The sequence below is a fragment of the Toxorhynchites rutilus genome, chromosome 3, assembly GCF_029784135.1.
Source record: "Toxorhynchites rutilus septentrionalis strain SRP chromosome 3, ASM2978413v1, whole genome shotgun sequence".
NCBI lineage: Eukaryota > Metazoa > Arthropoda > Insecta > Diptera > Culicidae > Toxorhynchites > Toxorhynchites rutilus.
Window position 1 is genome coordinate 278,563,410 of NC_073746.1, and position 24,952 is coordinate 278,588,361.

The 24,952-nt window shown below is 37.8% G+C and overlaps 1 protein-coding gene across 4 annotated transcripts in view; it reads right to left on the reverse strand.

The window, feature by feature from the left end:
• Positions 1–1,923: 1,923 nt before the first annotated feature.
• LOC129779202 (uncharacterized) overlaps positions 1,924–24,952 on the reverse strand; it is a 184,201-nt gene continuing 161,172 nt past the window's right edge. For all 4 annotated transcript variants that reach the window (XR_008743586.1, XR_008743585.1, XM_055786514.1 and 1 more), the window contains exon 3: positions 1,924–3,554. Coding sequence is in view for 2 of the 4 variants with exons in the window: in XM_055786514.1 (XP_055642489.1) it covers positions 3,390–3,554 (165 nt within the window). In the remaining 2 variants the exon portion in view is untranslated. The remainder of the gene's footprint in view (positions 3,555–24,952) is intronic.

Consider the following 24,952-nt stretch of genomic DNA (forward strand, 5'->3'; position numbering starts at 1 on the left):
GTTTTTGTTTCTGTGACATAATTCATGAAGTCCCATGATGGTTCAGTTACGCTTTGACCAGATCTAGACACGAAATTATTGGGGTAGATTCCAAGGAGTAGATCCCCGTTCGCTCAACAATGTTCTATCGGCCGTAACTAGGAGACGTTGGAAAAGTTGGAGTTGGTCTTTGGTACAAGGTTTTTTTTTCAGTCGGTCTGTTTTCTCGAGATCTCTTGGCATAATAGGCCGAGGGCGGGTCCGGCCAAAAGACTGTATCCTCCTTCGCATGATACTTCTTGATGAAGGCGGAAATTTCAAGTAGGAATTTCGTACTATATGATCGTCCTATAGGCATTTCGTATCCCGCTGATCGTCAGCTACGGAAGGATCTTCTTCAAGAAATTGATGTGGAAGATATATTAGACCTCCCTGGTGGGGGACGCAAAGTATCCGGAGCTCCAACCAATCGTTGCCGTCCAGTGTGAAATAGGTCTCGTCATCAGTGTTGCCACACGTACATATTTATCTTGAAAGATACAGATTTTTTCGTTATTTTTGGTACATATTCTGTACAGTACAGGGTACAGATTTTCGTCAAAAAGTACTGATTGGTACAGATTTTTTCCACGTGTGAAATTTTTTACATTTGAGCAAAACCACATTAAGGCGATGTTTAAGGACACATGATGACTTTTACGCCGCAGTATCGCTTGGTGCTGCTGATCATGAAATCGTTTACAATGCAATGATTGATCAGTTTCATAAGGACGGAATTCCTTACGAGGATCGTCTTAATTCGCGTCGGATGGTGTGTTTTGCCCCAGAAACCCCAAAAAACTGAATTCACGATCCTACATGAAGAGCTGAAAGATTTTGTTTTTATCATTCTTACTAAAAATGTTACGTTGTTTCAATGTCCAATGCTATCAAATTTGAAAATCATTTGAAAAGCGGCAAGAATGTTCAGGTTGGAATAGCAGCAGAAGAAACTATCAGAACAATGGACAACAAAAGGCAGATAATTTTAAAGGATATTTATCGCAGTTTGAGAAAAAGATTCGATTTTGATGATCCGTCGCTCAAGCTCGCGGCAATGTTAAATCCCAGTAGTTGTTCCAATTTGACAAGCGTGAACGTTGTGTTAGAAGTGTTTCCCATATTATACAATGGAAATATACAAGATCTGGAGGATTAATTCGGTACCCTAAACATAAAATTGCTCCGTAAGGAAATCACATGTTCATAAAACGAAAATGTGCAGGATTGGTGGACAAAAATTGGATGTCTGAAAAGAATTGACTCGCTCGCGTTTCCGGCGCTTCGATGTATTGTTTGTAACGTTCTCACTTGTCGATACGATGAACGCTATTTTGAGATCAAAAGATATATTAACATCGTTGCGTCAGCTCGAGAGCATAATGAAATACACTAATGACTTGCAAATATAAATGTATTATCAGTAGTAAATAAATGAGTATTTTTAATAATGGTTTTTTCTCTACAACTAATATTATCGATGGCACAGATTTTTGGAAAAAAAAAAAAGTACATATGAGAAATATTTTTAACCCCTCTGGTACAGATTAAAATGTGGCAACACTGCTCGTCATCCATAATGACCACGACGTTGTGCTTCACCGGAAAGATGTTTTTCATTAGCAGCTTAAGTCGCTCTTTCTGAGTGATTGCCTGCTGCTCGACTGACGCTTCCGCATAAAAAATATACATTTTAGCCAAATACTTCATCACCGTTTGGTTGATTGTGTCGACCTCCCTACTCAAGGTGCGGAACGATGAGGCACCCTTACTCTCGGCCTTCCTCATCAGCTTCAGCTGCTCTTAACAGTCACGTCGTACCGTCGGTCGACCGAAACCAGACTTCCGTTCGATGCTTTCATGGTACTTCTTGATGGCTGTGAAAATACACGCATTCGAAAGTGATTCATTTCTGAATGATCTAAACGACGACATTTTTATTATTTATTTACATCATTCTTCAGAATAAAATTTGTACATTGCACAGAGAATCATCGGAATATAACTTTTAGACTAATCAATTTTCTTTCGTCTGTACGAAAATCTAAAAAAAAAACTATGGGAATCATTATGTCACGAGTTTGACATGCCACAAGCACTCATTCTGGTAACGTATTAAGAATTCTTCAATTTAGTCGACCCAAATCTTGCCCATCATTATTATCAAAATGTCTTTTATTGCTTTTTCCTAGTTTAATTTTGTTTTGATTTTGTTGTCTTCACACATACATACATACACTCACTGATAATCATTATAATCACCATCATCATAATTTCGTCTTGTTATCATTCGCTTATAGTTTGGACCTGGCCTATAAATGGTTTTAAAAAGACTGCGACATTTGCCATATAACATGCGAAACAAAGGACCAAACGAGAAGCGAGTTTAGTGAGCAATTAATCTCTAGCTTCACGAACATGTGATTTGTGATTTGACACACGATGGCCTAGTCTTTGACTAGATTCCAGCCGAAATGTTCGAAAAAATGTTCCACCTTAAAGGCAGTCGCGGTCACCATTTGTAAGAAATTATCTTCATTATGGCATACACCAATTTATCGGTGTAGTATTTTTTTTACAAACTTTTGATTCTTTGTGTTTCATCTTAAATTTTGCTTCAAAATTTATTATTTGAAATGGTTCTTCAAACCTTATTCTTCTAGTATTACTTTTTGTCTTTGTATCTTTGTGTCTACAACTACATTTTTTTCTCTTATACAATGATTATTATTTCTTATTTCCTTATTAATTTTTTCAACAACTTTTGTATTCACCTTTTTACCTCCCGGTTCAATAATTTTGTTAGATCATAATGAAGTTAGTTGTACGATGAAATTCTTTTTCCTTTTTATTATGCGTGATTCAACATTTCAGTTCCTCAATGTGTACTGTTTGAGCAATTGATTTGGAAATTTAAATGCAAGTTAATGAGATATAGAGCTGCAGAGTACAAGCCAATAATTAAATCTACCGACGCCATCTGTTGGTAAGACTTTTTGCTGTCAAAGGGACTGGTTCAGAACGGAACCAGACTCGATCAACGTGAATGGTGTCCCCCTAGACGATGGTTGTATGTTTTACAGCGACAGGTGCTATAACTGCTGATTATAATTATTATTGCCCTCTCAAATGTGGTGACCCATAACCAACACAATCATTGTTCCCTCATTGGCCGGTGATCGGCCAGCGGAGTCGATCAGATTACTTGGAATGGAACAATCGGCGGCAGTGTCGGAGTCAATACCATTGCACTATTTCCATTCTTGGTTCTTGGATGATCGATGCCATGTGTCGATGTTCGGTACCAAAGGGACGGAGGCATTCCCGTGTTCAGCTTCCTCACCGTCATACTCGTGGTGTTCCCTTGAAGTTTATCCGGTTAGGTCGGGGGTGTAGATCATCTTTTTGGAAGCACCGTTCTGCTTCGGGCGATGTTGATCCGATTTGGATCGTGGAATTTTGTTGAAGTGATGATTGATGTCTCTGGCGTGGTGCATTGAGCACCAACTGAGTCCCGGCAATCCATGCTCAAGTTTCTGGTAAAGGAGAGAAAAAAAGTATAGAAAAGAATTAACAACATGTCCGAATGTAGCACACAATATAGTATTGAAGAAAGTTTTAATATATCACATATTTTTTCTATAAAAATGCTACATTTTCAAGGGATATTCCATCTACAGAGGTATTTTTCGGAAAAAAACGTTTTATTTTGTATTGGGAAGCAGTACAACCAGCAAAAATTGTAGGGTAAATGATTTTGGTTTGTCTGATGTGTTTTTACGCAAAATGCAAAAAATATAAATGCAAATATTCAAATCGATTTTTCTTCATGAAAATCTCATACAATCGATACGAGTTTGGGTTTGTTGAAAAGCCCCTAGTCTCTTGTTGTTAATACTACCATAAGGCGTTCAAATTATTCAAATTTTTATGTTTTTTAACGATATTCCTCAAAGAGAAATTATGATCATGGATTGTCCAAAAAATGATCATGGTTTGTCCAGTTTCAGATATCTCTATTTTTGAATGAAAAATTCGAATTTGCAAGTAGATGTTGCATTTATCATTTTTTGAGTTTACTGACATCATTTGATCCATTCATAATTTAGGCTTTCTTCAAAATATTGCCTTTTCTTGGGCATTTTAAAAGTGTTCACCTCAACACACTTAACACAGAAAAACTTCATTTCTGCTATGCGCGAAGGACACAAAAAAAAACAAACTGCCATAGAAATCATGTGGACAAAACAATATTAGTGAATTGGACAACTCATGATCAGAATTAAAGTCATCAAAATGCGTTAATTTAATGGTGTAGCTATGTAAATCTGATACAAATGGTGTGTAAGCATAATGTTTACAATATTGGTAAGTGATATAATCCAGAAAAGGTCTGAATACGTGCCAAATAATCATGTGGTGATTGATTTGAAGTTAGCTCAAATGAGGGGCGCATTGACACCAATAGAAGGTGTATTTTATAATCCTTTAAAACATGTGAATCCGTTAAAATTCGCTATAAAACTACTGTAAATCATGAAAAAGACAATTTCATATATGTGTTTTGAAACATTCGAATACCTAATTGATAAAGGTGTGCTGAATCAGAGCATTCAAAAAAATGGACAAACCATGATCATATTTTCGACTGAACAAACCAAAATCATTTACCTTATTTCTTGTATTGATTCGTTTTACCTGATGCATTGTTAATGTTGAAATGAAACACTTAAACTCAACAATAATTCCAATCGGATCTCACACACCATTCCGTTGCAAATAATAAAAAGTAATCAACAATGACTTTGTGCAATAATGAAAAAGGAATCAATAAAAAATTTAATCGTCTCATTGATTAGGTCTGATATAATTTTTTTTTCAAATGCGTATATGAAAACACACTCCATTGGAAAATTAGTCTTGTTTCGTCAGTTGAGCTGTGGAAAAAATATTATTTTCTGCAATAAAAGTCCAAGCAGATGGTCCAAGGGTACACTCTACCGGAGGATGAGATGAACCATGTGAAACATGTTGGACATATGTGTACACGTATTAGCAGAAAGAACAATGGAAAAGTACATCCTCGCATCCTTTTGGGTCGTTATCGTTATAACTGTAGCCCCTCCCGGTAAGCCCGAGAGCCTACCGATAATGGAGCTCTCGTAGGCGAAAAGGAAAAGTCGTTCGTCTTCTTCTGTGAATACCGATTGAATTTGGACATACGTGGCAGACATATAGGAACAGCAACATATGAGATTGGTGGAGAGTCCAGAATGGAAATATTGAGTTTTTATTTGTCAAACGGAAAAATGTGGCACCCATTCTCATTGGGTATGGGAACTAATGTTCGTTAACTCAAGACTTTCATACCATAATTTCTGACCTAATCATTCACGATGAAATTAAATGCCCATGAAGGTGTGAAGCTTTCCGCTCCCTTCACCTGGGTCGTACGATAAAGCTGATCCTGCGCTAAGTCCTCTTTTAGGCAAATCGAAATGGAACTGACTTCCAATCCGAGCCCGAGTGACAAGTGTCATAACAACTGATAAATTGCTAGCGATATTACGTGGCTAACGTTAAACATCATAACGCTATGGGCTTTGATTTGGGTGCTCTGAATCGTCAACTCCAACTGACAACGGTGGCGTATTCATATTCGATATGACAGCTCGTGCCGCATACAGACTTCATAATGTGACCCAATAGTTCAATTTCTCGGTCCGTTTGAGTCGTAAACTGGCGTAACTAGCTATGCCCCAATGTGGGCCGTTCTGAACGTTGGTATCAGAGTTGTGGTCTACAATTGTTAATGCTTGGGTACTACTCCGACGGGATAGTTGAAAGAACAGCAAATGGCACACCCGAACGATGAATTTATTTGCTCCAGACTAAGTATCGCTTGCTCAAAATTTAAATAATAGATGTTTATATTTCTGAACATTTTCAAACTTTTTTGTTTATAATTATAAATCATTGAGTTAAGTTGATTTTAAGTTACTTATGGAACAAAAAAGGAGGTGCATACCATTTAGTCTCAGAGCCCTAATATTTGCTCTAGAGTCAAGACTGTACAAAGGAAAGTCTACAGGTCTCTACTAAAATGAATTCTACTCCAAGTTAACATTTTACTGCTAGACTAATATCTGGGGCTGATCCATTTGATTCTCGGTTAACCGATGATTGGTTACCAAGTTCTAGGGAAAAAACCGACATTCAGCAATAAAGGGTGTGTCACATCAAATTGCATCACGGAAAAAACGCTGTAGAAATTCGCCCAGTAGACCGATCCTTTTGAAAATTTTAAACAGTAAAATAAAAACTATTAAACAACTTTTGGCATTTTCTTTTTATTCATACTTCGAGCCCAAGCCCGTATGCTCGCACCTTCCTCTTTACCCCGTCCATAAGGTTCTGTACAACGTCAGGTTGTAGTTTTTTTTGAACAGAAATCCATTTTCTCTTGAAGTCCGCCTCCGATTTGACAACTTTTGGGTTCTTCCGGAGGGCCTGCTTCATAATCGCCCAATATTTCTCTATTGGGCGAAGCTCCGGCGCGTTGGGCGGGTTCATTTCCTTTGGCACGAAGGTGACCCCGTTGGCTTCGTACCACTCCAACACGTCCTTTGAATAGTGGCACGAAGCGAGATCCGTCCAGAAGATGGTCGGGCCCTCGTGCTGCTTCAATAGTGGTATTAAGCGCTTCTGTAGGCACTCCTTAAGGTAAACCTGCCCGTTTACCGTGCCGGTCATCACGAAGGGGGCGCTCTGCTTTCCGCAAAAGCAGATCGCTTGCCACACCATGTACTTTTTGGCAAACTTGGATAGTTTCTGCTTGCGAATCTCCTCCGGAACGCTGAATTTGTCCTCTGCGGAGAAGAACAACAGGCCCGGCAGCTGACGAAAGTCCGCTTTGACGTAGGTTTCGTCGTCCATTACCAGGCAATGCGGCTTCGTCAGCATTTCGGTGTACAGCTTCCGGGCTCGCGTCTTCCCCACCATGTTTTGCCTTTCGTCGCGGTTAGGAGCCTTCTGAACCTTGTCCCTTCCGCTGCTTGGTCCGCTGGACGAATGAACTTGACAAATTCAGCTTATTGGCGACATCCCGGACCGAACTTCTCGGATCACGTCTAAACTGCTTAACTACGCGCTTGTGATCTTTTTCACTGACGGAGCATCCATTTTTGCCGTTCTTCACCTTCCGGTCGATGGTTAGGTTCTCGAAGTATCGTTTTAGTACTCTGCTGACCGTGGATTGGACGATTCCCAGCATCTTACCGATGTCCCGATGTGGCAACTCCGGATTCTCGAAATGAGTGCACAGGATTAATTCACGACGCTCTTTTTCGTTCGACGACATTTTTCCAAATTTAGGAAAAATTGACAGTGAAGCATGGCCAACGTGATCTATACACTCTTATCTGATTATAAGCGAAAGCTGAAGATATAATTCCTAAAAATTAAATTTCCACAGCGTTTTTTCCGTGATGCAATTTGATGTGACACACCCTTTATGTATTCCTTGCATGCAAGGAACCGAATCGTATTTGCCAACCCAAGGCTAGATGATTGACTTGTCAATCCATATATATCAAAATGGGTTTGTGTCTGTCTGTCTGTCTGATTCTTATGGACTCGGAAACTACTGAACCGATCGACATGAAAATTGGTATGTAGGGGTTTTTGGGGCCGGGAAGGTTTTCATGATAGTTTGAGACCCCTCCCACCTCTCTAAAGGGTAGCTGCCATACAAATAAAACACAAATTTCTACATTACTCGAGAATTAATCAAGCAAATGGAAACAAATTTGGCATATGAAGGCTTTAGGGTGCAAAAAATGATTCTATAATGGTTAGACACTCCATCCCCTTCTCTAGGGGAGGGGTCTCTGCCTTACAAATGAAACACAAATTTCTGTCTTACTCGAGAATTAATTAAGCAAATGAAACGAAATTTGGCATGTGGAGATTTGAGATTTTTGGGTGCAATAAATGATTCTATGGTGGTTAGATACTCCTCCTCCCTCTCTAAGGGTGGGGGGAAGCGTTGGCTGCCATATAAATGAAACACAAATTTCTGCATTACTCGCCAATTAATCAAGCAAATGAAAATCAAACCAAATTAGGCATATGGAGGTTTTAGGGTGCAATAAATGTTTCTATGGTGGTTGGACACTCCACCCCCCTCTTTAAGGGCCATACAAATGAAATACAAATTTCTGCATTACTCGAGAATTAATCAAGCAAACGAAACCAAATTTGGCATGTGAAGATTTTAGGGGGCACGAAACGTTTCTATGGTGAATAGACACTCCTCCCCCCCTCTAAGGGGACAAGAGGGTGTAACAAACATTTATTTCATGTAACGGAGAAACATGTGATTTGCAAGTGGTTGAAAAATCTTGAACGAAAATTGTGGCTGAAAATAATCTGATATTATAATGATGAGTTTTGATAGAAGTACTAGGAATTTTTTAGTAAAATGTAAATTCAAGGGGGTCGATTAGAAGATCAATCAATGAACAGTTCTGCGATTGGACTCATGAACTTGCGCATATTATATATGGGTATCAAATGAAGGACTTGACTAGTAGAACACAGTTATTCATGAGGAGTGCAAAGCCCAATTTTATCACGATACCAGACGGTAAATATGCTTGCCATCAAGTATGTGTTCGTTGCCGGCTGAACAATAACCCCTGCAACATTTGCACGACAAATTTTGATTTTTTCGTATTTGAATCTAAACGTTTGAGTGTTTGCTGAGTGCTGAGGTTTTATTTTATCCTTTGATTTTTTTTTCTGTAATTTTGTACATGAAAAGTTGATCATGTCCATTCGAATAATGGACACTTCTTGGTGTAGTCCTACGTTTCTCCGGTTGTGTCCCCGACATTATACACCCGTCTTTTTCTTTTTTAGAATGAAACGAAATCAATTCTTCAGTATATTAATTTTACGCAGTGAACTACCCTTCAGAGGAATATTAGCCGTCTGCATATCGTGACTCCACAGATACACATAAAGCAATGAAATCGTATGTTGAAGTAAGCGGATATAAAAAAAAATTCTCGTCGACACACAAACATACTGATTTGTTTCTAGTTACAAAATGAAAATGATTTTTTCCTTAAAAGTTTATACATATGATGTAGTGCTCATGTTCATGTTATCGGAAATAGGGTAACCAAAATTTAAGGTGGAATAAAACATCTAACTTTCTAAACTTTTTAGATAGAGTTAAACATAGTTCGACAATGTTGTAGCCTCATTTATTTGAATCAACTTTGCAGAACACATCTTTTTCTATTCTTTAGCAAAACCAATTCAGCACTTATTTTCTAAGTTCCATTAACACGTTGAACACCGAATTTTCCTTGCTGAGCTTTCCATTTAGTCTTTCCAAGATCGTTTGCACAATATCAGTGGCGGTCCCAGCTCTCAAAAATACTTATTGTATCAACAGAATAGTCAGAAATTCGACTAGAAGGTATTCACATTTTGTAATATATCCGAAGACAAACCGTATTTATTTTTATTAGACGATTTTATTTAGCTTGTCCTGTTTGTATGTTTGTACCATGTCTGTAGCGCTGGCCCATATTAATAGAAATTTGACCCCCTTCCTGTTGACCGACTGATCTGAAATTTGGAACACACCTTTATCTCTGCAGTCACTGCGTATTTTTTTGTAGCGGCCGCCATATAATAGAACAGAACTTTTCCTACTCAAAGTTATTGATGTTTTTTGTACAAAAACTCATGATTTTGATTTTAATTTACTAAAACACAAAAAATAATAGTTTTGAAAATAACACATTCTGTAGAGTGAAATATGTTCTATCAAATGCCGCAAATAAACTTCATTTATGTTTGTCCCAGTAAGAATGACAAACAAATGAAGAGAGCGTATTTTTTGAAAAGAAATTTCAATAACTTTGAGTGAAGTAGAGATATTGACAAGTTCTGCATCGCAAAATGTTTGTATTAGTAAGCTCTAAAAGTCTTTCGAAGACGGTTTGCATGCAGAATTTGAAATACAAAAGTTAGTGAAAAAAACAGTTTTTTTCATGGTGACACTAGCGCAACTTAGAAAAAAAGGCACTATATCGGTTATTTGAAGAGATATAAAGAAAACTTTGTTCTACAAAGGTGTCTCAAATAATTGGGGCTACAACATTTCACAATGATGCAGGAGGTGAATTTAGGTGGAAATTAGCATTTAGAGCTCGACAGTTATTCTCTAGACAAAAAGCTCTCTTCGACAAAGTTGTTACATATGATAGAGCGCTCATGTTTATGTTATCGAAAATGGGGCAAATATAAACAAAATTTATTGGCGGCATTTGAAAGAGCATATTTAATTCTACATAATGTGTGATTTTCAATACTACTTTATTTCTTTGTGTTCGGGTAAATAAAAATTTAACATTTAACGTTTTATAACCTTGAGTAGGATTAAGATATTGACAAGTTCTGCATCGCAAAATGTTGGTCTTGATAAGCTCTAAAAGTCGTATGCAGACAGTTTTGGTTTAAAAATTTGAAATATAAAAGTTAAAGTAAAAACCCCGTTTTTATATGGCCACCCTAATGCAACCTACAAAAAAACAGCTCATCGATCGATCATTGTGAATGAATTTTAGACTAAATCACTTAAATATTCCGACTCGCACTCTACTACTCAATTTTTTGCGAAGTGTAAAACAAAGAAGAAATGCAATATTTGTTGTAAGTGTTTCCTAAAACTGAAATCAATTAGTTTCTCGTGCTTATGGCGAGGATTCCGTATAAACTGCTTCTAAATTACAGCACTATATCTTGTTGCTCGCATGTATCAGACCAAGTGAAATTGTACCGTTTACGTAGAAATCGTTTCGTTTTTTCCCCGAGCAAAGGCAGCTCCAATCTGGCAATGGGATTCATACACGTTTGTTTTATGTTTTTGCCTTCGTTCCGTTCCGCTTCTCGAATGCGTCCACTTGAGGTTTCGCCTTGATTTTTCTGGCGCCAGCCGGTTTTATATTCTGTGGCCTAGATTGGATTAAATATTGATTATGAACCGGCACTGCTTGGTTTTTCATTTTATCAAACCCAACACTAACTCCGGTAGACGATAAATCGTAATTGGGTTTCTGATAGGGACCAAACAAAGCACACACGGTTGCCCCGCAAGTACCATCATAATCGAGGGGTACGTGAACAAATAGCCACCCTCAAAAGAAAGGACGATGTGGGAGAAATGCTCGGAAAAGGTTCGCATTTTCAGCCTCATTATTCGTTACAACTGAGAAACCACCACTAAGTCGGTGTAGGTAATCGAGGTGAAGTTTGTTTGAAGAGGAATTTGGTGCTCACCTTTCAAGTACTGAATACGCATCAATAATTTAAGCGTTCAAATAGTTCGCTTGAACCCTGCCAGACCAGAACCATTACTTGACGGCACAATCTTCGTCTACGGATCCTAAAAATAACTGGCCATTCAATCAGACGATTGACGTCAATCTTCTTCTCGTTCCACGAATTGCTCCTAGCTAGTTTGGAGTGTTGTCACAGCAAATCAATATTCTTGGGAAGGATTCGAAAACACGCCTCTGAATGCTCCTTTTGCTCGAGACATATATCTCTCGCCTCAGCAATAACAAAGTTACTTTTTTCGTTCCCTAATTCCACGATTAAGCCGGAAGGACCCCGAATTGTCCATGTTTTCATAGATGATGGCCAGAAGGACAAAAATACATTCACCGCGAAAGCAACGCAAAAAGTTATGACTCATTGAGGCGGATTTACATTTCAGAATACACGGAGTGGAATTGAAAATAGTCAGAAAATCCATTAGCATCTCCGGACAGGAGTAGCAGAAACGGCAATCACAGCCATGTCACGTTGTTCTCGTTGTGCTCGTATTTTTTTTGTTGCGTCAACGAGAAGCAGCACTCCGTCCGAATTTATCTTTTGCAAGAATCAACTTGGCAAGGTGGGGAAATGAATTTTAAATACAAATGATCACTGTTCAGAAGGACGGACGTTACCAGTAGAAGCGTCTTCCCTCATGCTGAGGGGTGGGCAGGAAGGAAAGCCTATCGAAAGATTAATTACGTTTTGACCACCGCTGTGTTCTGTCGTTTAAAAGCGGGAACGATTGAGGTCGAGAGAAGAAATAATAAAAAACTCTGACATACTTATGACATTGACAATGATTAATACCAGTTTTGGAAACTGAAAAAAATAGTGTTATTGATAAGATATCATTTTCGGTTTTGATTGTTTAGCATTGTTTCGCTTAGAAAATTAGTCCTGTAATTGTATTATTTTCCGTCCTATGGCTGATGGCAATGCTAATGTTCTTCAAGATTCCATTTCGTCTTTACTGCTCTGTTCTTTCCATACTCAATTTCTTTAATTCTCCTAGCTTTATTTTAATTACTGTATTGCTTGCTCTGAAATCTCACTTCCACCGAAGACGATTTACTCAAACTGTGCACTAACATGCGCTGCACTCATCCCACTTCTAATATTGAAATAATGCACGAGTTCGTGGAAATTGCATGAACGATCAGTCAAAAGTCACTTTATCCGGCAAAAAAAAAATTAAAATCAATTTTCATTTCATTATTACGGATATCACTTTAGAATGCATTGAATTTTTTAAAAATAACTCTTCAGTGATAGTTTTGTTGCAGCTTTCATTTGATTCCCCTAACGTTCCTGTAGGGACTTTCAATACAGAGATATTGTTGTTGAAATGAAAAATTCCCCCTTCGCATTGATGATTAATTCTTCAATAAATAATGATAGCGTCGCAAACCGAAGCACAGTTTTAAAAACTCCAACATATTCTGTACAATGACATTTTATTACATTGACGAAAAGAAATTTATGAAAACTTTTTACATTGATTTCAAAAAACTAAAAAAAACTTTCAAAACTACCTTCCGATTTGCAATGCGATTTTTTTTTTATTTCTTTCCGATATTTTTGTCCACTACATCTACACACACCAAGATAAAAATTTGTTCGTAGAATATTCCAAAACATGAGAGTTTAAGCTAGTGTCGTTTAGTTACCAGTAGAAGCGTCGCTATATATATATATATATATATATATATATATATATATATATATATATATATATATATATATATATATATATATATATATATATATATATATATATATATATATATATATATATATATATATATATATATATATATATATATATATATATATATATATATATATATATATATATATATATATATATATAGCGAAAGGCAGCGAAAATGATCATCATGTCAAATTGTCAAATTTCGAAAACCGACCATGTACATTTTGTTTGTTGGCCCAAAAAAAATTACCTGTGCAAAATTTGCAAGGTTTCAGGTCCCCAATATCATGTCAACAATTTGACATGATTTTTTTTTCGAGTTAACAGCAAATCTCAACGTTTCATGCAATTCTAAGACATTTGGCATCAAACTTTTTTTTTAAACCCCGATTTCCTTTACTGTTCCCTTGGGTGGTTTTTCGATTTTCAAAAAACTTAAATTTTGAGATCCGCGACAATAATAAATGAAGTCCGTATGAGCTAATATTTTGCAGAGGGTATTTTATCGTGCATATCAACATTTCGCAGGGAGTCCCGTATGAAAAATCGATATGACGATTTCAAGTCCCAAAGTGTCGTTTCTTGACAAAACATTTTTTGTAAGATGACAGTAGATCTCGACGATTCATGCAATTTTGGCATTAAAAAAAATTTTCTCGAAAACCCCGATTTCCTTTACTCCCCCCCCTTGGGTGATTTTTCGGTTTTCAAAAAAAAACTCAAACTTTGACCGCTGTGCGACACTAGTGAATGAAGTCTGATTGAGCTGATATTTTGCACAGGGTAGTTTTTAGTGGAAATCAACATTTTTAATCAAGCTCGCTTTGAAAATTCGAGAGTCACTTTTTTCCCATGCATCCAGTGGCACTCTAATATGTATACACCCAGGTTTTTTTTTACGCGGGGGATACGTACTTCGTAAAAAAATCCGCGTGAAAAAACGCGTTAATTGGAAAATTCGCGTAAAAAAACCATGTCACCTAATGATAAATATCAAATGGGACTATCCTTACGTAGAACGGAAGTGAAAAGTTGAGTGTTACTCGCTTCCGAAAACCCGTAGTTTTTTCCTGCAATTTCGTTGGTTACTGATAGCTTTAGATCGGTTTCCCTAACGAATGAGGTCACCTGTCTTGCTAGAAGATTCCCTTGTGATTTGTACACTTCACTGCCGATGCACGTGCAGTGCTACCTACGCGGGTACCGCGTAAAAAACCGCGTTAATTGGAAAATCCGCGTAAGAAATCGTGTTAATTGGAAAATCCACGTAAAACAACCGCGTTAATTGGAAAATCTGCGTAGAAAAAACCTCGTAAAAACCGCGCGAAAAAACCGCGTAAAAAATTGGATGTATGTATGAAAAAACGCCTAATATGATTTCACGGTCCGATTTCCTCAACTTTTCTAATTTTTCTCGTCGTATACAGCTTGCTTGGGCGGAGACGAACACAATAAATAAACAGCTCAAAACGTTCATTTTTTTAGATGCGTTCTTCCCTGAAAATCTAATCCGTTCATATGGTTGCCATTTTGTTTCTCTTTGGGTACCTTTGAATCACCTAGGGTTGAGGCTTGCGATGCAGTTTTTGCCTCTCTTCAGGAACGGTATGCATAAATGTATGCAAAAATCTCTCGATTGCATACAAGAGCCGCCGCAGCTTGATTTATCGTCAGTGATGAAGGTTATGTTGTGAAGTATAGAGGCTGGAGAAGGCAAATTTAGAAAACTTAAACTAGATATTACTAAAATTTTCAATTTTGAAGCATTCAGCAACAACAAAAACGATGCCCAAATAAATTTTTGCAGGATTCTCGTAAATCTGACAGGTTATTGCTGAGCAATAAGCGTTCGAAATTGGAAAAAAAATCCTATGTTTTTGACACCCGTGCGGTACACAGTCTATCTGGAGCGAACGAGGTCCGCAGGGCAACAGCTCCAATCGAACGCATTAATCTATGAGTCCATGATTAAACCCACGCGAACCCTAACCGGGACGGGCGAACTTCCAACTCCCACTAGGTTAATTTATACGTTATTCCGCTCTTATTGGATAAGTTATGAGGCGCATCTGAGACAACAAAGAGAGATAAATTTTCCCGATAAAAACCGTGTATGATCGCCAACTTCTTTTGTTGTTGTACTGTAGGATTTATTGTTCGGTTGTCGGATATCAGGACCACATGAGCTCACCAATGCGGAGAATATTTTGTCGTCAAAATCCCACAGTAAAATCGATTATTCTATAATTTGAAATCAAAATCTTGAAATCTTGTTGCGAAATCATGTCACATTGGATTTCAAAACGAGGGAGAACAGTCAGAACATAATGGTGCACAATAAACGTAAATAATTGCAATTCCTCTGTCAATTTTGATCTGTCCATGGAATCCCAGATCATCTACGCTCTGATTATATTCCGCCGATATTTTCGGCAGAATATGGGAAAGTTAGATCTGATAAAATGTTCTTTACTGACGGTTCATGCATAAACGGGTCCACTGGCTTCGGCATCTTCAATGAAAATTCCAGTGCCTCTTTCAAACTCAAAGATCCTTGTTCCGTGTACGCGCTGAACTGGGTGCGATATACTACGCACTAGGGATCATTGAAACACTGCCCATCTACCATTATTTTATTTTTTCAGACAGTCTTAGCTCAATAGAGGCAATCCGCTCAATGAAAGTTGATAAACGCTCATCTTATTTCCTAACAAGAATAAGACATCTATTGAGTGTTTTGGTCGAAAACTTATTCAAGATTATCTTAGCATGGGATCCCTCTCATTGCTCGATTCCGGGGAATGAGAAAGCGGACTCGCTAGCTAAGGTGGGCGCTTCAGAAGGCACACTTTTTGAAAGGCAAATTGCTTATAACGAATTTTTTCACATTCCTCGTCAGGACACACTCGTTAGTTGGCAGCGCATGTGGAGTGAAGATGAGTTCGGTCGCTGGTTACACACGATTATCCCTAAGGTTTCGACGAAAGCTTGGTTCAAGGGATTGAATGTAGGTCGTGATTTCATTCGCGTGATATCTCGGCTTATGTCCAATCACTACAACCTAAACGCGCATCTCTATCGCATTGGGCTCGCAGCAAACAATCTTTGTGATTGTGGCGATGGCTACCACGACATCGAGCATGTTGTCTGGTCGTGTATCCGGTTCCATGCTGCTCGCTCTCAGCTCTCTAGAGCACTGAGAGCACAAGGCAGACAATCGGATATCCCCGTCCGGGATATCTTAGGTAGCCGGGATCCTGATCTTCTGCTTCATCTATACCTGTTCCTCAGAAACGCCGATGTCAACGTTTAATGATGTTTCCTTCGTTGTGTCCCCGTTTCATATCCCTCCTATCCGATCGATAAACTTTTACTTAGTCGCGGCAATACATACACACACTCTTTACAGACACACGGACCAAAGGTTGTGCAGTCCACTGATCATTCAACAAGAGCCAAAGGTTGTACCGCTCATGACAACTCTACACGAGCTGATGTTTGCGCCGGCTAGTGACCATTTTATCATGGATTCCTCGAGTCGAGAAGACACACCACGCTAGATATGGGGTACAGACTAGGGGGGCGTTGCTGATTAATGGTCAGCTGCATCCCAATAGGAAGTATCCCGTGTCGGGCACAGGTACAGAGCATTGGAGACAGCAACATCACAATTACGAAAACACTTGTAATACTAACCTCGAGCCAACCGCGAGTAATCGGTTACATATTACTAACATAGTTATAAGACAAACATTGTCGAAATATTGAACTCCCGGCCCCGTCAGGTTGACGCCATATGAGCCTTAATAAAAATATATATTTTGGATAAAAAAAACGTAAATAATAGCAACTGTTAGCTCGTTGAAGTGACCAATTCGCCTTACCTATCTAGGAATTACAGCAATTCCGCTCGGGCCGAGGGAGAGGTATACCGAAATATCATTGATATTTCAAAAGCGATTCATATTCATTAGGAATGGTTCGACTCTTCTGAATTTTTACATTTTTATTTAATTGTTAGTGCTCATTGTTGGGATCACTGATTCCACAATAAGCATGTAGACACGTAACGCGCGGAATATATTGCATCTGTATGAATCTTATGATTATATTTCTCCCTTGATCCTACTCGATAGCACGTTGTCACAGCATCGAATAGCAGTGGTCCAATTGGACTGGTTCCGTTGCACGCGTGCATCCTTTTTTCTCATTCAGTCCTTGAACTGGTGGGATACCACACACAAGGGAAACGTTCTAGAAGAGCCAACGCAGTGCAAATGTGTCGACGTAGCTGATGGATAGCTTGGGATTATCAGTTTGAGGGTAGCTGCACGATTTTCCTCGGCGGCGGCAAACTACCAGCTGACGCTGTCAGCTTTGTTCTACTAATGAAAAATCAGGAGCTAGTATTGCGAACGCCGTGTCACATAATTTGCTAATTTTCATCCTCATTTTCGACTCGAACGGCGCATGGCCCTGGAGTGTTGGCGTTTTGTCAACGTTTGTGCTGGTGACATACGTCGGAAAGTTACGACAGCCACATATTGCGCTGGGTTTCCTTGTCCATTGGCGGTAATAAATACGATTCGAACCCTTTCTGAACGGGAACAATTCGTTTTACGTAAATTGGTATACAGAATCGAACCAAACACTTCTCCGGAAAAGTAGTGATTAGCAAATTGATCCAATTGACACACCATCGACATCTTTATTGCCGGCAGTTAATGATAAACAAACATGATAGGGGAAGAGGTGATAAAATGAACACCCTAAGGAATATGCCCTTTTACTGCTTCCTCATACCGCTACGCTACCGAATATTCTAGTCTAAGTGTTGTACATCCTGAACACTAGAAAAAATTGTAAGGGGTTGTATCTAGGACACGACCGCATATTTTCGACGTAGAACTACGCAATTATATTATGCAATCCACTTGTTTACCACTTCGAATATTATTTTCGAATGCATTGAAAATTTTTGTAGTAGATTATGTTTTTCGTTACAAATAAATTTGATGAACGTCCTTTTACGTTTGATATGATGCCTAGGACTACCAAAATATATAAACGGAAGAATTGTCAAACGATTATTGTATTTTACATTTCCCTCTGAAAATATTGCTCATCTCATGTTTACGTAGTTCTCGAACCTTGAAAGTTCATTCACCTCTAGTATCTGAAATGACGATTTTCCTATGCTTCTCAGTTTAAAAGTACGTTATATGGAAACATATTCCTGTCAGCACAACGACAAGCGAGTACAAAAGTACTCAACACCAAAAAATACCCCCGACTTTCATGTATTTGCTAAGCGGATTCCCCCAGGCACATTAATTTTGAAGTCCGTGTTAGGGAAACACAGCTCGGTGGGAACAAAAATACCCTCGACTTGCATGTACAGGGTTTTCCAACTTTAAATTCCGAAAGTAAATTGAAATAAAACACACTTAGAATTCGAATTTCGATGAAACTTTTATTTGAAATTAAAGTTTGGTTTATGCCATTATGTGTGGAATACAACATCATTCAAATGTCCACCTAGGGCTTCCTCGCTCACCTTGATCCGGAACAGGTAATTTTCGATGACTTTTCGGCACATATGGGGCGGTATCTCGGTCATAACTTCACGAATGTTGTCTTTCAAATGTTCAAGAGTTTGCGGAGAGTTGGCCTAGACACGGTCTTTCGCATAACCCCACAAAAAAAAAAAAGTCTAGCGGGTTCAAATCACATGATCTGGACGGTCAATTGGCATCACCAAAACGCGAAATTATGCGTCCCTCAAATTTCGTTCGTTGTTGTGTGGCACGTGGCGCCGTCCTGCTGAAACCACATGTCATCCGTATCCATATCTTCAATTTGTAGCAAAAAAATCGGTTAACATGCGGCCATAGCGCTCACCATTCACAGTTACCGTCTCACCGTCCTCATTTTCAAAGAAATACGGCCCGATGACTCCACCAGACCATAATGCGCACCGAACAGTGACTTTTGGCGGATGCAATGGCCTCTCAACAATCTCGTGTGGATTTTCTGAACCCCATATACGGAAATTTTGGGTGTTCACATAGCCACCGAGCTCGAAATGTGCCTCATCGCTGAAGAAAATTTGATACGAAAATTCAGCATTTTTCTGCTGTTGTTCGTTCACCCAATCGACGTATGCCCGACGCATTCTATGGTCACCACGCTCTAATTTTTGTACCAGTTGGACTTTATATGGACTTATTTATACCAGAGTCCAAATGCAAAATTCGCCACAATGATGTGTTTGACAAGCCCAATTGCTGAGCACGCCGTGGAATCGAAACATTCGGGTCATCCTCCACACTGGCAGCAACAGCAGCAATATTTTCGGCCGAACGCACATTACGATGATGCACAGGTTTCACAATATCCGCTACGGATCCAGTTTGTTCGAATTTACACACTACATTAGCGATTGTGTGCTCTGTAGGCCGTCCATGACGACCAAAATCCGTCCGTAATGCTCGAAACATTTGCCGGTTTTTCATGATTTTTATAGTATAATTTAACAAAATTAACACGTTGTGCGATGCTAAAACGATCCATATTGTAAAATGGCAGACATTCAACTAACGATATGACGCTTTGGTTGACAGCTATGTCAAACGGTTGCCAGCGCAGGGCTGTATACTTTCGGAAGCCCGGAATGGAAAACCTTGTATATTTGCAGAGCGGAGTTCCAGAGGTACATCGATTTTGAAGTCTGTGTTGGGTAAATCGTAAATCGGGCCAATCAAAATTTGGCAGTTAGGGCGTTTAAATAACGTTTGACATTTTACAGTTATTCAATTGTTCATCTTATGAAAATAATATTTTATTAATTGTGATAGACACGTAAAAATATTTCCTATCAATTGATGCAAACATCATTCCGATCTGTTAGGAAATGTTCGAGTTATAAGCATTCGAAATACGGGTAGGGTTAGCACACAAATCAGCAGTACAAATGTGTGGGAAAAAAGGAAGTTCTTCCAGTTTTCCTGAATTTAAACCATTTAGAAATTAGCGAATTGTAATGTATAGCATATCAAACAAATCTTAGGGAATTTCCGATTCGATTGGTATGCAAATCATGAGAATTCGTTCACAGTGAAAATAGTTATTAACGTTAACTTTATTTCATAAAAACGTGACCTGTTTTCTGATCTGGCACCCTTCCTGAAAGACGTAGTTCTACGTCAAAATTAAAATAGTATAATACATTTTTCATGGATAGAAAAAAAATCGTTCAATCGAACATATTTTGAGAGTGCGGTTAAAATGATCACATGGTGGTGGTAAAATGAACAATTACACATATAATGCTAAATAGGATAGATTTGTGCGTTGTTTCTTGTCAAAATTTGTTCATATCATTATTGAAATGGTAGGTGCATATACGAAATAAGCTGGTCCTATTCACCTAGAGTCGTGATTGAAATTTTCTAATACGAAAAAAAAACGTAGTAAAAAACATAAGATGCTAGGTTTAAAATGGTTGGGATTTGGTTGGGGTGGCATATTTTCCCAGGGTCAAAGCCACAAAAGGAATTCCTTGAAGAGCAACATATGATAAGGTGGATCAGTTTTAGAAAACATATCATTGTAAGTCGTTATCCAGTGGTGGCTTTTTTTGAACTCATACAACAAAGTACTTTCGAATGCAAATTCAAAAATGAAATCAAACAAATTATCTATTAGCCTATTCTAGAATATGTGAACAGTTGTTCGAACCGATGATTTGTCGAAGATGTCAGGTCGGATAAAATAGATGTCAAGGGAAATTGCTTAAATACGATGCGCGCAAAATCACATCCGAATTGCTAACGAGAGAGCAATTTTTGTTTTTATTTATTATTTTCAAGATATGACAGTTCCATGCGTATGCCTGTCTCGAATAGCTTCATATGTTCCAGGAATATGGTGGTCATGAAGTATCAATCGGTTTTTAGTTGAATTATTAAAATTTAAGCACTGGTTCATTTTGCCGCCCCTTATACCTGCATTTCACCCTACTGTTCCAGTCTTTTAAGTGAATTATTCCGCGGATAGCTTGTAATTCATGAGGCAACATAACATATGATATTGTTTTGAGTGCTGACAGCATCCTCTGCAGTGTCGCTAATATAACCGGAGAAAATAACTCTTTCTCTGCCGAAAGCAAGTTCACGGAGGAATCAGATAGTTAAAAACGCAGAAGATGAGAAAAGAATCCCGTCCGGGAGACATCGTTCCCTCGGCTCTTCTTTGGCTGGCTGGCTTCCGGATTTATGGTTGGCTCTCATGGATGAATACAGTGAACTCGCAAAGAAGTAAACTTCGCAGTCAGCGGCAGAAAGCATTCTGCCCTCCAGGGTCGCTCGGTCCGGACGATGATTAATGTCAATCATTTTTAGAGCGAAGTTAAATTCAAGGTAATGAAATATATGATGGTTTATTTCGACTGCTGACACTTGATGGTGGAGATTTTATTGTGGCATAAAGTTGCCACTAAGAATAGGTTGAGATGGGAAACGATGAGAAAATTTTACCCGTATCCGGCGCAACCTATCGGTTGGGTGGAAATTACACATTGATATACTGCAGTTGGGAGAAGTTTATTTTACAGTCATTGTTTTCAGTTTTGCTGAATTGCAAAGGAAAACTCGCTGATTTATTAAGCTTCAAGCAGATTAATGTTTTTTTCAGGTTAATATATAGCCATTCCATGCCAAACCGATATTGTGATTCTCAGATTTTCGTGAAAAGTGATAATTTTTTTTCTTTATCGCAAAACATTAGACCCGAATTTTTCCATTTTTTATTAGGGTGACCATTTCTATTTTAGGATGGTCTAAGAATCAACTTTTTCCTCTTTTTTTTTAAAAAAAACATAACTTTTGAACTACTACACCAATTTCGATAATCGACATATCAAATTGATAGCAATGAACTTCTTTAAATATTCTTTGCAAAAATATTCTACCTGCAAGGAAATGGATTTTGTTTCCATAATCATTGATTGTATTTGGCTTTTTTATGGTTTTCATGGCCTTGGAACCAAGGGCGCTATATTTCTTAATATATTTTTTGAAAGCAGAGGAGAGATTTTATATAACATATCCAAAATTCGGAGTGGTGTTTTTTTTTCGTTTTCAAGTTATGATTTTTTAAAGTTAACCGATGGTCCAAAAAAGTTTTTTGTTCCCTCTCTGATGTTTGGAAATGTTATTAAAGAAATCCTCAGCATTCAAGAAAAAAAAATACTAACTGACCCGGCAAACGTTGTTCTGCCTTATAATTTATTTCTAGAGAATATTTTGGTTGGTAAAAACAACGAATATATTTCAAGTAAGTTTGTATGTTATCGTTGAGATCTGTAAACTTGATCTAAATTATGGTTTTCACTGCGGAACATACATATGCGTACCTCTTTTTTCTAATTTATTTCCTTTTTATTTTTTTCGAAGTATTCTATCATTGTAATTTGGGTGAAGACAAACTTTCAAAACATATGGACGACGCAGATCTGATCAGCCATTCTCCTGTGATGATGAGTCATACGTGCTTGGGGAAAACTCTCTTTTATATATAAAGATATAGCGCCCTTGGTCCCGAGACCATTAAAACTATGAAAAACAAATACAACCAATAGTTATGAAAAAAATACATTTTTTTGCAAGTGTAATATTTTTTAAAAAATATTATTTCCTTTAATTTCGTGTGTCGATTGCCGAAATCGGTGTAGTAGTTCAAAAGTTATGAATTTTTGGAAAAAAGTCATTTTTGGAAAGAAGGTACAAAGTTGATTTTTTGGACCATCCTTAAATGGAAATGGTCACCCTAATAAAAAATAAAAAAAATGAGTGGGTTATATCTATGATATAACCGCAAGGTTGACGTGGAACTACCTTAGCTTAGCAATCATTCGTTTGTATTGATTAAATTCTTGATTGAATGAAACAGTTTCCAAATTCAATTGAGTTCAATATATTTGCTCTGTGAGTGAAAAAAATGAACAAATGCCGTGTAAAGTCAATTCATTTATTGTGATTGATTGTTCTTCGTTACAAGTAAATTTAATGACGGACCTTTCACGTTTGGTATGATGACTAGAACAAAATATATGTACGGAAGAATTATCAAACGTTTGATGAACCAGCCTAAGGCTGAAAATCTTTCCAATAAAGACAAAAAAAATTATCAAACGATTATTTTATTTTACATTTCCCTCTGAAGTTTACATCCCAAAAGTGTACATACTTCTCGAATCTCGAATTTGCTTGAAACTGGGAAGTTCGTTCGCTTCTAGTGGCTGCACGATTTTCCCAGGTTCCTAAGTTTAGAAGATCATGTTAGGACAGACATATTCCACTCTGCACAAAGGCAAGTGAGGACAAAAGTACTCGCAGTTTGCATTTATTTGCAGAGCCGATTTCCCCACGCTCCATGGATTTGAAGTCTGTGTTAGGGAAACACATTCCAGTCGGAACAAAAATACCCCCGACTTGCATGAATTTGAAATACCGATTTCTCCAGGCACCTTGGTTTAGAAATCTCTATTAGGGAACACATTTCGGTGGGAACAAAAGCTCCCCCTACTTTCGTGTGTTCTTCTTCTTCTTTTTGGCTTTAAGAGGGTTTAAACTTTTCAGTTCACTCGCCTCTAGACTCTTTCGTGTGTTTGAAATGCCGATTTCGCTGCTTGGTTCTAAAGTTTGTGTTAGAGAACATTTTTCGATGAGAATAAAAGTCCCCCTACTTTCATGTATTTGCAATGCCGATTTCCCCAAGGCTGCTTGGTTTTGATGACTGTGTTAGGGAAACCGTAAATCGGGCCAATCAAAACGATGCAGTTAGGGCGTTTAGATAACGCCTAATATTTTACAGTTATTCAATTGTTTATCTAATGAAAAACAACATTTTGTTAGTTGCGATAGATGCGTAGAAATATTCCCTATCAAGTGATGCAAACATCTCTCCTATCCAGTACGAAATGTTCGAGCTATAAGCATTCGAAATCTTTCATTTTTCCTGCATGTTCTGTGTTTAGGTTTTCATTTTACCCTCCATATATTCCGGTTAGACGTAGTCCCACGTCAAAAAAAATACGGGTCTAATGTTTTGTGATAATAAACAAAATTACTAAAACGAAATCGTGGGACATGTCGGATTTCCATTATCCACAGTTAGTAGTTTCATCATATGCCCCGCTATTTAATTTTAGTCACTTTAGTTTTCTTTGAAGAAAATATTACACTGGCAAAAAAGTTGGATTTTGTTTTTTTTGTGATTATTGATTGTACATATTTGTTTTTTCAAAGTTTACATGGTTCAGAGATGGAGGGCGCTATATTTTTGGTATATTTTCTTGAAAGCTCAGGCCCTTTTATAGGATATATCCGGAAATCAGAGTTGTAATTATTATTGTTTTTGAGTTATGATTTTTGAAAGTTAGCATGTCTTAAGTCTTCGTTCAATGTTCCTATGCGTCTAGACTACCATGCGCCTACATTGATTTATATCGACTACGCTATAAATAAAATCGAATTTGTCGATTCACACAAACTGATCTTTTCTCTTCACTTTACAGGTGTGAAATTCAACTGCATGTTTTTCGGCCGGATTCGGTAAGTACAAACCAAAACTTGCTAGAGTTTCATTAAACCATCAGTCCCCTTTAACTTTGGAATTCATCTATAGAAATAGTGGTTCATTTTAGAGCTAGAAACTGGAAAATATATTTTCGTTGCAAAAAAAAAAAATATAACAAAACCAGTCCTACATATAATTCAGATTTAGAATTTCCACATATCCTCATACAGCTGGTGTCAATTT